Below are 12,607 nucleotides of genomic sequence, written 5' to 3'. Positions count from 1 at the left end.
CAGATCTCCTTTATTTTACAAATTAAGATGGGAAACAGGTTTACAGGAAATCACCTGAGTGCTGACTCATTCTTGTTTGCAACAACTAACAGGAGAATGGAATTAACATCAAATATAATTAGCCCCAAGGCTATCCACAACAATCAACTAGATAGATAAACCCCTAGCCAGACTAGCTAGAGGTCACAGGGACAGCATTCTAATTAACAAAATTAGAAATGAAAAGGGAGACCTAACAATACAACCTGAGGAAATCCAATACATCATCAGCTCTTACTACAAAAGGCTATACTCAACAAAACTGGAAACCTGGATGAAATGGACAATTTTCTACATAGATACCGGGTACCAAAGTTGAATCAGGATCATATTAACAATCTAAACAGTCCCATATCCCCTAAAGTAAATGAAGCAGTCATTAATAGTCTCCCAACCAAAAGAAGCCCAGGACCAGATGGGTTTAGTGCAGAGTTCTATCAGACCGTCTAAGGAGACCTAATTCCAATTCTTCTCAATCTATTCCACAAAATAGAAACAGAAGGTACCCTACCCAATTCATTCTATGAAGCCACAATTATTTTGATACATAAACCACAGAAAGATCCAACAAAGAAAGAGCACTTCAGACCAATTTCCTTTCTGAATATCAATGCAAAAATACTCAATAAAACTCGCAAACCAAATCCAAGAACACATCAAAATGATTATCCATCATGATCAAGTAGGCTTCATCTCAGGGATGCAGGGATGGTTTAATATCTGGAAATCCATCAATGTAATCCAATATATAAACAAACTCAAAGACAAAAACCACATGATCGTCTCATTAGATGCTGAGAAAGCATTTGACAAAATCTAACACCCACTCATGATAAAAGTCTTGGAAAGACCAGGATTTCAAGGCACATTCCTAAACATAATAAGAGCAAATACAGCAAACCAGTAGCCAACATCAAACTAAATGATGAGAAACTTGAAGCATTTCCACTAAAATCAGGGACTAGACAAGGCTGCCCATTTTCTCCCTACCTATTCAATATAGTACCTGAAGTCCTAGCCAGAGCAATTAGACAATAAAAAGAGAACAAAGGGATACAAATTTGAAAGGAAGAAGTCAAAATATCACTATTTGCAGATGATATGATAGTATATATAAGTGACCCTAAAAATTCTACCAGAGAACTCTAAACCTGATAAACAGCTTCAATGTAGAAGCTGGATATAAAATCAACTCAAACAAATCAGTGGCCTTCCTCTACACAAAGGATAAACAGGCTGAGAAAGAAATTAGGGAAATAATACCCTTCACAATAGACACAAATAATATAAAATACCTTGGTATGACTCTAACTAAGGAAGTGAAAGATCTGTATGATAAGAACTTCAAGTCTCTGAAGAAAGAAATCAAAGCAGATCTCAAAAGATGGCAAGATCTCCCATGCTCATGGATTGTCAGGATTAATATAGTCAAAATGGCTATCTTGTGGAAAGCAGTTTACAGATTCAATGTAATCCTCATTAAAATTCCAACTCAATTATTCACAGAGTTAGAAAGAGCAATTTGCAAATTCATCTGGAATAACAAAAAAAACCCAGGAGAGCAAAAACTCTTCTCAACAATAAAAGAACCTCTAGTGGAATCACCATGCCAGACCTCAAGCTGTACTACAGAGCAGTTGTGATAAAAACTGCATGGTAATAGTACAGCGACAGACAGGTAGAGCAATGGAATAGAACTGAAGATCCAGAAATGAATCCACACACTTATAGTCACTTGATCTTTGACAAGGGAGCTAAAACCATCTAGTGGAAAAAAGACAGCATTTTCAACAAATGGTGCTGGTTCAACCAGTGGTTATCATGTAGAAGAATGTGAATCTATCCATTCTTATCTCCTTGTACAAATCTCAAATCTAAGTGCATCAGGAACTCCAAAAAAAAAAAAAAAATCCACAGACACTGAAACTTATAGAGGAAAAATTGGGGGAAGCCTCGAAGATACGGGTACAGGGGGAAAATTCCTGAATAGAATAGTAAAGGCTGTTGCTGTAAGATCAAGAATCGACAAATGGGACGTCAAAATGGCAAAGCTTCTGTAAGGAAAAAGACAATGTCAATAAGACAAAAAAGGCTACCAACAGATTGGGAAAAGATATTTACCAATCCTAAATCTGAGAGGGGACTAATATTCAGTACATAAAAAGAACTCAAGAAGCTGGACTCCAGAAAAATCTAATAACCCCATTAAAAATGGGGTACAGAGTTAAACAAAGAATTCTCAACTGAGGAATAAGGAAGGGCTGAGAAGCACCTGAAAAAATATTCAACATCCTTAATCATCAGGGGAATGCAAATCCAAACAACCCTGAGATTCCACCTCACACCAGTCAGAATGGCTAAGGTAAAAAATTCAGCATCCACATGCTGGCGAGGATGTGGAGAAAGAGAAACACTCTTCCTTTGCTGGTTGGATTGCAAGCTGGTACAACCACTCTGGAAATCAGCCTGCGGATTCCTTAGAAAATTGGACATAGTACTACAGGAAGATCCAGCAATACCTCTCCTGGGCATATACCCAGAAGTTGTTCCAACTTGTAATAAGGACACATGTTCCACTATGCTCATAGCAGCCCTATTTATAATAGCAAGAAGCTCGAAGCAACCCAGATGTCCCTCAACAGAGGAATGGATACAGAAAATGTGGTACATTTACACAATGGAGTACTACTCAGCTGTTAAAATCAATGAATTTATGAAATTCTTAGGCAAATGGATGAATCTGGAGGATATCATCCTGAGTGAGGTAACCTAATCAAGAAAGAACACAAATGATATGTACTCACTGATAAGTGAATATTAGCCCAGAAACTTAGAATACCCAAGGTACAATTTGCAAAATACGTGAAACTCAAGAAGGAAGACATAGTGTGAATACTTTGCTCTTTCTTAGAAATGGGGAAAAAACACCCATAAAGGAATTACAGAGACAAAGTTCAGTGCTGAGACGGGAGGACCATCCAGAGACTGTCCCACCCAGGGATATATCCTATAAGCAACCACCAAAACCAGATACTATTGCATATGCCAGCAAGATTTTGCTGACAGGACCCTGATATAGCTGTCTCTTGTGAGGCTTTGCCAGTGCCTGATAAATATAGAAGTGGATGTTCACAATTATCTATTGGATGGAACACAGGGCTCCCAATGAAGGAGCCAGAGAAAGTACTCAAGGAGTTAAAGGGGTCTGCAACCTTATAGAAGGAACAACGATATGAATTAACCAGTAGCCCCAGAGCTTGTGTCTGTAATTGCATATGTAGCAGAGGTGGCCTATTAGGCCATCAATGTATCAATGGGAGGAGAGACTCTTGGTCTTGCAAAGACTATATGCCCCAGTACAGGGGAATGCCAGGGCCAGGAAACAGGAGTGGGTGGGTTGGGGAGCAGGACAGGGTTAGGGTATAGGTGACTTTAGGGATAGCATTTGAAATGTAAATGAAGAAAATATCTAATAAAAAAACATAAAATAAATACATTCCCCTCAGTCACAAAAAAGGAAGGACTTAGCAAGCCTCTTCTTACGTTTTTCTACCGTGTGTGTGTGTGTGTGTGTGTGTGTGTGTGTGTGTGTGTGTGTGTGTGTTATACATAAGCAGTCACAGAAGGAAATATGGTGACAAAGTGTGGATGAGAGACTGAAGCAAAGGCCATTCAGAGACTGCTCCATCTGGTGATCCATCCCATATACAGTCACCAAACCCTGACGCTATTGTGGATACCAGGAAGTGCTTCCTGACAGGAGCCTGATACGGCTGTCGACTGAGAGAATCTGTCAGGGCCTGACAAATACAGAGGAGGATACTCTCAATATGCACAACCAACCATTGGACTGAGCATGGGGTCCCCAGTGGAAGAGTTGCAGAAGGGACTGAAGAAAATGGGGGGGGGGGGTGCAGCCCTGAAGAGGGAAGCAACAGTTTCAACTACTGGCCGGATCGCCGGAGCTCCCAGGGACTGAACCACCAACCAAAGGGTACACATGGATGGACCCATGGCTCCGGCCACTTATGTGGCAGAGGATGTCCTTGTTGGACGTTAGTGGTAGGAGTGGCCCTTTGGCCTGAGGGTGTTCAATGCTCCAGTGTAGGGTAATGCCAGGGCAGGGAGATGGGAGTGGGTGGGTGTGTGGTGAGTACTCTCATAGAGACAGAAGGAGGGGGATAAGATAGGGAGTTTCTAAAGGGGAGACCAGAAAATGGGAAAACAATTGAAATGTAAATAAAGAAATTATCCAACTATAAACAAACAAACATAAGCAGGAAAAAAAAAAAGAATTGATAAATGGGATCTAATGATACTGGAAAGCATCTATAAGGCAAAGGACAAATTGGCAACTCACAGATTGGGAAAAACTCTTCACTAACCCCACATCTGATAGAGGGCTAATATCCAAAATATATAAAGAACTCAAGAAGCTAACCACCATTTTTACTATGTTAATCCTGCCAATCCATGAGCCTAGGTGATCTTTCCATCTTCTGAAGTCTTGCTTGATTTCTTTCTTCAGAGACTTGAAGTTCTTATCATACAGATCTTTCACTTGCTTAGCAGTTAGAGTCATACCAAGGTACTTTATATTATTTGTGACTATTGTGAACGGTGTCATTTCCTAATTTCTTTCTCAGCCTATTTATCCTTTGAGTAGAGGAAGGCTACTGATTTGATTGAGTATACTTCACGTCTAGCCACTTTGCTGAAATTATTTACTAGTTGTAGGAGATGTCTGGTGGACTTTTTGGAGTTGCTTATGTATACTATATAACCTGCAAACAGTGATATCGTGAGTTATCCCTTTCCAATTTGTATCCCTTTGACCTCCTTCTGATTTCTAAATGCTCTGGGAAGAATTTCAAGTACTATACTGAATAAATAGGGTAAGAGGGGGCATCCTTGTCTTGACCCTGATTTTCGTGGGTTTGATTTATGTTTCTCTCCATTTAGTTTGATGTTGGCTATTGGTTTGCTATATATGGGTTTTCTTATGTTTATGTATGTGCTTAGCTTTGGTTAAATATATTTCATCATAACATAATATTTTACTGCTAGAATCGCAGTTCATGCAAGTTATTTCTTTCATATACTTATATAATATGCATTCATTTTAGAGGGGGAATTCACACTTGAAATCCATGGAGCAGAGAAAAGAATGCTCATTTATTTTCATGTCCCTTTGCATTCTATGTTTTTCATTAGTCCAGTTTCCTACAAAAATGTATTTTTTTCCATTAATTTATTCACTTTTCATCCTGGTGGCAACCCCCTCTCCCCTCTCCTCATTCTTCCATTCGCGTGTTCCTCCTTATTACCAGTCCCCTTCTTTGAGGTGAGTGGGAAGACTCCAAAGGGAGTACCATCCCTCCCTTCCCTCCAGTCTCGGCAAGACTAAGACCACCCTACCCCACTGACACAGATGCTATTAATGAACTTTCATGCTGTGTCTGTATCTGACCCTTGTTGGCTACACAGAAAAGCAAAACTATATTTTTTACTTAGGCTTTTCTTCTGAGTCCATAAGATGTAAAGTATTGTGTGTCAGAAGTATTATCACAATGGTTCATTATCAGCTCAAACAACATGGATGTAGCAGCAAAGACTGTTAATTAGGTGGTAATTAGAGTGAAGTAGTCAGCTAATGAGATGAGTCAATTGATAATAGCATCTGGTGTGAGAGTTCACTTCCTAGTCTGTTTAGGAAGCTTACTCTACAAGTTATCCTCTTACCCATGGCATATATAGTTTTTATTATGTCATCCTATAATACTGTGAACCACATGAAGTATATGGTTAAAATTAATTTAATGCTCATTAATGTACTATTGTACTTTGGTGGATTAAACTTGGATTCTTGGTCTCAAAGCATTTCATTGAGACATTTTAAAATACACCAGGAAATTATAGGCTCAAAGACCTGAAACCTTTCAGGACCTAATATTGACATATTCATGATATTCAGGTAAATTATTCCAATTTCTTACACCAGCTCAAAAGCTCATAGACTTTAGAGCTAATGGGCCCCACTCTCATTTTATAGCCTGGATTTAGCAAATTCTAATAGATGTTGTGGGAGAAAATAACTCATGGTAAGTTTTGTTCTTTGCTATGCACAAGACACTGAGCAGAGATAATCTATTGTGAAGCACAGTTTAGTGACTTCTACTTAAATATGTGTTTAAATGAGTGTTGCACAGCTTAATCTCTACACTGGATGGCAGATGCATAAACAAGTACCAGCCTCGGGCAGAAATGGGAGGAAGAGTATCTGAGAGCATCCAGGACCGGGATTCATCAAGAAAGAAAGTGGAGAGGAGGGTGAAAGAGCCTTTGATGCCAAAATTTTTAGCAGAAAGGCTTTATGCTACAGCCACAAAGGTTTGGTCTTGGTACATTAGCCTAGTCTTCCTTAGCTGCTTGGCCAATGTAAGTTAATTCCCGTTTCTGTACGAGAAGAAAACGATGACGTTACCATTAGAAACTTCTAGTATAAAGAAAACCCATACATAAAATAAGCAAATGCTGACTAAATCTTCACAGCAAACAGAGAAAAACATTTATTTTGGAAAATATTCACCCCTTTAAAATGTAAGTAACCCCCTTTTATAGAATAAACATTTCTGCCTCTTTAGGAGACTCCAGGTATGTGAATAGATAGAAGTCTTTATTCAAAAGCAGCATGTATGTGAGGTTCCCAGTGAAGTAATTGTCTTGTTTGAAATGAGAATCCTTACAATTGAGTTAAGTAGAACAGTGCTCCCATATTGGAAGCTATATTCAAATTTTAAAATTATTCTATGACTTAAAGAAGGAATGTGTGTCATTAGTAGTGCATGATTTTTTTTTTAATGTAATGTTATATTGACAAAAGTACGTGATTTAATTTTGTTTGTCCTTTTCAGTTGAATGGTTTAACTGACAGACACCACCCAAGTCCCCTAACATCTTTATCTCCCCTCAGACTGCTTTATGGAAGATGGAGTTCTTCAGTGCACCTTTCACATCTTTATTCCGAAGGGTGTAAATCAGAGGATTGAGTAATGGCGTGACAAAGGTGTAGACCAGGGCAATTTGGCGATCCTCATCCTCTGAGGTGCTGGAGCGGGGCCTCAGATATACAAGGCTGCAGCAACCATACTGCAGCAAGACCACAGTGAGGTGGGAGGAGCAGGTAGAGAAGGCCCTCTGGCGACCCTCTGCAGAGCGCATGCGAAGAATTGTAGAAGCAATGAACACATATGAGATACAAATCAGCAGGAATGGGACTGTCAGCACCAGGATGCCCACTACATAGAGGACTGCCTGGTGCACATGAATGTCAGCACAGGCTAGGCGCAGGACTGGAGGCACATCACAGAGAAAGTGGTTGATTTCCTGGTCATGTCCACAGAAGGGCAAGGTGAAAATTAAGGCAGTGAGCTGCAGGGAGAGAAACAGTGCCAAGCTCCAAGAGCCCATCACCATCTGGACACACAGCTTCTTGGTCATGATGAGGCTGTAGTGTAGAGGGTGGCAGATGGCCACATACCTGTCATAGGCCATGACTGCCAAGAGAAAGCAGTCAGTGCTTCCTAGAGTTACAAAGAAGAACATTTGTGTCCCACAACCAGCCAGTGATATGGGTTTCTGGGCCCCAAAGATGTTAGAAAGCATCAAGGGCACCACATCTGTGGTGTAGAAGATTTCCAAGACAGACAGACTACTGAGGAAGAAATACATAGGTGTGTGCAGGGCACTGTGTGTGCACACTACCCAGATGATGGCTGCATTACCACAGAGGATCATCAAATACAGCAGGAGGAAGAGGAGGAAGAGAAGAGCCTGGAATTCAGGGACAGTGGTGAAGACACGGAACACAAACTCAGTGGTCCCAGACTGATTGAGGACAGACTTCCCAGTCAGCATGTCTAGTGTGAAAAGCAAGCAAGCAAGCAAACAAATAAACAAAGAAAATGCAGTCTCTTATTTACTGAGTTGCTTCAAGCCCGAGGAAAATCAGGGAGACTGAATCTGACTTTTTCTTCTATGATTTCCTTCTTAAAATTTAGTTTCAATCCCAATATTGGGATATTCACAATTAAAAGTCTGACATATTTTTCCTTAGAAATCTTAGTAATGGAGATGTTTGTCTACAGACAAATTCCTGAATAAAACTGGTAGATGCTTCTTCCATTTATTTCAATATTTTAATTTAACTGAGAAGACCTAACATTTCATTTGTATACAAAATGGAATATTTTGTACACATCTTGTAAACAGAACATATATCTAACTATGTTTAAAGCTAGATAAATGGTTCATGTTTTTGATATAGATTCTTAGATGGACTATATGCAGATATCAGTATGTAAAGCCCATGTAAAGATCTTAGGAAGTTTTTTTGCAATAAAATTAAATCACTACCTAAATGAAGAAGCACAATCGTAAACATACAGACACTTTCGCTATCACTTTCACCTTTATGTATCAGAACTCTAATCACTCTTTCAGCTTTCATTGCTGAGAATTAGTTTAACTATATTTCAATTCCTGTATGTAATGGGAATTTATATACTTTATTGTGCATATATATGTACTTCTACACCATGTCTGCCAAAGTTACTCGTTGTTCTAGCGTTTTATGTACTAATTCTCTGTTCTTCTCATAGCTCTCCATGCCTTACATGTGGCCATACTCCATTTACTTTACATCCAGTTTGAACTCCATATCAACATGGGCTATTAGCTTCAGCCTGATCTTTTATGGCATACACTTTTCATAAATTTCCCGTTTTATAATTTTTTTTTCTAAATTTACTTCTGTGACCCAAAGCTTTTCAATCCTGATAAAAAAAATTACCTGACAATGAATTATACAGAATTGTGTTAAGTTTAGAATGGTGTTACCTGAGATAGGAATGGATAACAAAGAAAGAAAAACTGCAGTACCACAATTAAATTTTACATGAAAAGTATTGTGTGAAATACAGAAAGCATAATATATGTACTAGGAATTGCTTAACAATTATAGATTATGCATTTTTCAATTTGATTGAAATTGTACTTTAAATATTAAAGAAACAATAAAATTTTACATAGTTTAAAGAAAAAGATTGCAAAAATAATCCTATACCCACCCATAGTGAATTGTGTTCTAAAGCACTAGGAAAACTGTCTGAGATTTACAAGAACATAGGAATATATCTTGTTAACGTCAATCAAAATAACTTTTCAATAAAGACTCTACATTCCTGGATTATCAATTAGAATATATAACTCCAAACTAGGAACGCATCATGTAAAATAATGTTTTGAATAATCACAGATGAAATATACTTTAAAATTGAATTATTAATGCAAAAATTATGAAGAGAGAAAATAGATTACTAAGAATAACAAAACATAATATGAAATCATGTGCATATAAATATATACATGATATAATAGTATAATATACAAATGTAAAATACCCGGTCATATTTTAACCCAAAATTTGTATAATCAGGCATGCCACAAGAAAGAAAATTATGCCGGGTGTGGTGGCACACGCCTTATTAATCCCAGCACTTGGGAGTCAGAGACAGGTGGATTTCTGAGTTCAAGGCCAGCCTGGTCTACCTAGTGAGTTCCAGGACAGCCAGGGCTCTACAGAAAAACCCTGTCTCAGGAAAAAAAAATTATACAAATAGCTTCAGTCTAAAGAAAGACAATTTAAAGTATATTTTCCTAAGATGTCAGTACCTAAAAACATCTATTTTAAAACAATCATACATAACTTAAGAATCAGATTATTCATTTTTGTTTGTTTGTTTTTTGTTTTTGTTTTTTGAGACAGGTTTCTCTGTGTAGCCCTGGCTGTCATGGAACTCACTTTGTAGACCAGGCTAGCCTCGAACTCAGAAATCCACCTGCCTCTGCCTCCCGAGTGCTGGGATTCTGGGATTAAAGGCGTGTGCCACCATGCCCACCTAGATTATTCACTTCTGAAAGCCATATGATTAAAAATTATTATTTAAACCGGGCAGTGGTGTCACACACCTTTAATCCCAGTACTTGGGAGGCAGAGGCAGATGGATTTCTGAGTTCAAGGACAGCTTGGTCTTCAGAGTGAGTTCCAGGACAGACAGGGCTAAACAGAGAAACTCTGTCTTGAAAAACAAAACAAACAAAACAAAAAAAACCAAAACACAAAACAAAACAAAACAAAAAAGTATTATATACAATACAAATGGCTGAAAATGAAAAAAATGTGATCAAACTCTAAAAGTAAAATTACTGCAAATAAATCAAGAAAGGTGAATAAATCATGGACAAATATAAGTTTGAATTAAGTTTATGCTCTCTAAAAGACTATATATATATAATCTATCTATCTATCTATCTATCTATCTATCTATCTATCTATCTATCTATCTATTTATCTATCTATCTATCTAAGCAGGCAGTGTTCATCCAATGGGATTTGTAATGACAAAAAGGCTAACATCAATTTCACAATTATGCTTTATCCAGTCTCATTTTTTTTTTTTTGGCCATCCAGGCAATGGTGGGCATTGGTTTCCTTTCACAGCATGAGCCTCAAGTTAAATCAGACATTGGTTGGTCACTCCCACAGTTGCCTCATTTTATGTACCTTTCTTTCTTTCTTTCTTTCTTTCTTTCTTTCTTTCTTTCTTTCTTTCTTTCTTTCTTTCTTTCTTTCTTTCTTTCTTTTTTTCAGTGGTTAGTTGTCTCTAGGAGCTATGTCCCATTCTATAGGGAAATGGAGGTGGAGTAGATCTCACTGAGAGGGGAGATAGCAGAGAGCTAGGAGGGTTAGAGGGAGGCCGAACTGTGGTGGGGATGTATTGTATGAAAGAATTTATGTTCAACAATTAAAAAGAAATGCACTTTATCTATTAAACACAAACAAAATGAAACAATACAGAGTAATGATTGCCTGAAGAAATAGAATATACAAACACACACACACACACACACACACACACACACACACACACACACATGCTCAGTGAGATAGCCACAATCATGAGCATCCCAAAATGTGAATTTTAGTGGGGAATTATTAATAATCAATGATTCAACTGGTATGCCATACCAACCAGCATGATTCACTTTGTACAACATGCTACATGATGACTGCTTGACTGTGAAGGCCATAGCATCCCCTACAGGATATCTGAGTATTTCTAACTTTCATAATGGCTTGTTTGATAATAATTCATTCCACTTTGCCTAAAAACAGCATATATCATCAGTAATAATTTTATATGCATTTAATTATATCTAACAAGATGTGACAGTGATTATAAAGTATTTAAAGAGTGCTAGCAATGTTATGCTTTATAAAAAGTTAATATTAAGCACATAAATGTTGCAATCAGATAACCATTAACCATAACCAGTAGAAACCACAAGAATGAAATAAATGAGAAGAGTATTTTATAATTTTCTACTCATGTTTGACATAAGTATGGTGTCTCACTTTATTTTAAATTAATACATGATGAACTGAAGAGAAGCTTTGATTTTCATGAATTTTTTTAACCAAAGTAAAACTCTTGACATTTTGTCCAAAGATTGATGGATTCGTAACTCTCAACCAACCAAGATAAAAGAACAATTGAATAAGTGACTAGGAAGTAACATGTCAGTGAATACTCTTAAAGAAGAAAAATAGGCATACACTGACAAATCCTGCTATACTTAAAAACAAAGCAATATTTTTATCTGCCAATTACAATAAAGCTAAAAATTACACATATGTCATTAGAGGAAAACTAGCTTTTGTTATTGCAAAGCCATGAATGGCTAAAAAGTCTGTGTTTTAATATTAACTCACTCAGGAGTTATCAATTCTATGTGATGCTTTACATATAAGAAAATTGCACATTTGCTCAAGGTTACAATATTATATATTGTAGTGGGAATTTAAACATAGGCTCACTACTGCTAAGTCTCTCACCTTAATTGCTTTATTTCTTGACCTCCAGTACCACTCTCATTAGTTTCATTACCTGGGAAACAGATCAGAGAAGAGAAATCCCTCCCTCCTTCTAGTTCCTGAGAGACATATGAGAGTACTTAGAACAGCACTAGTTCCTGAGAGACATATGAGAGTACTTAGAACAGCACTGCAGAACAGCCAATAATTTCATATCAATTACCAGCCATTACTATTTCAACACAATTACAAAGGCTTGAGATCCTAACATTTGTAGTTATTCTCAAATCATATACATAAAAATTCATCCTTATGGGAAAATTTAAGTTGAAAATAAAGAAAAGCTAAAATCTGGTTCACATAATTTTTAAGATCTCATGGTACATAGATGTATTTAACCAAATAATATACTGGTAGAATTTATGGTTTTTTTGGGGGGGGTAGTGAGACAGAAAATGTAAAATTTCTTTGATTAAAGAACACATTATGCAAACTTAGTAACAATGACATTTTATAATTCAGCAAAAATAACAGAGACCTTGGAAGTGAGAGACTCTTAGCACTCAAAGGGAGGGATCTTAGATGAAATGCCTGACAGTAGGGAGACAGGGCATCAAGTGAGGGAGGGGGTTG

At 37.4% G+C, this 12,607-nt stretch overlaps 1 protein-coding gene across 1 annotated transcript; it reads right to left on the bottom strand.

Moving 5' to 3' along the window:
• Positions 1-7,008: 7,008 nt before the first annotated feature.
• On the bottom strand, positions 7,009-7,956 carry Olfr1494 (olfactory receptor 1494). The gene has a single exon (NM_146990.1). It carries the CDS (start codon positions 7,954-7,956, stop codon positions 7,009-7,011), a length of 948 nt encoding a protein of 315 aa, NP_667201.1.
• Positions 7,957-12,607: the final 4,651 nt, after the last annotated feature.

This window comes from Mus musculus, chromosome 19, assembly GCF_000001635.26.
Source record: "Mus musculus strain C57BL/6J chromosome 19, GRCm38.p6 C57BL/6J".
Lineage (NCBI taxonomy): Eukaryota > Metazoa > Chordata > Mammalia > Rodentia > Muridae > Mus > Mus musculus.
The sequence above is the reverse complement of the archived record's forward strand: the minus strand, read 5'-3'. Positions and strand labels throughout refer to the sequence as shown.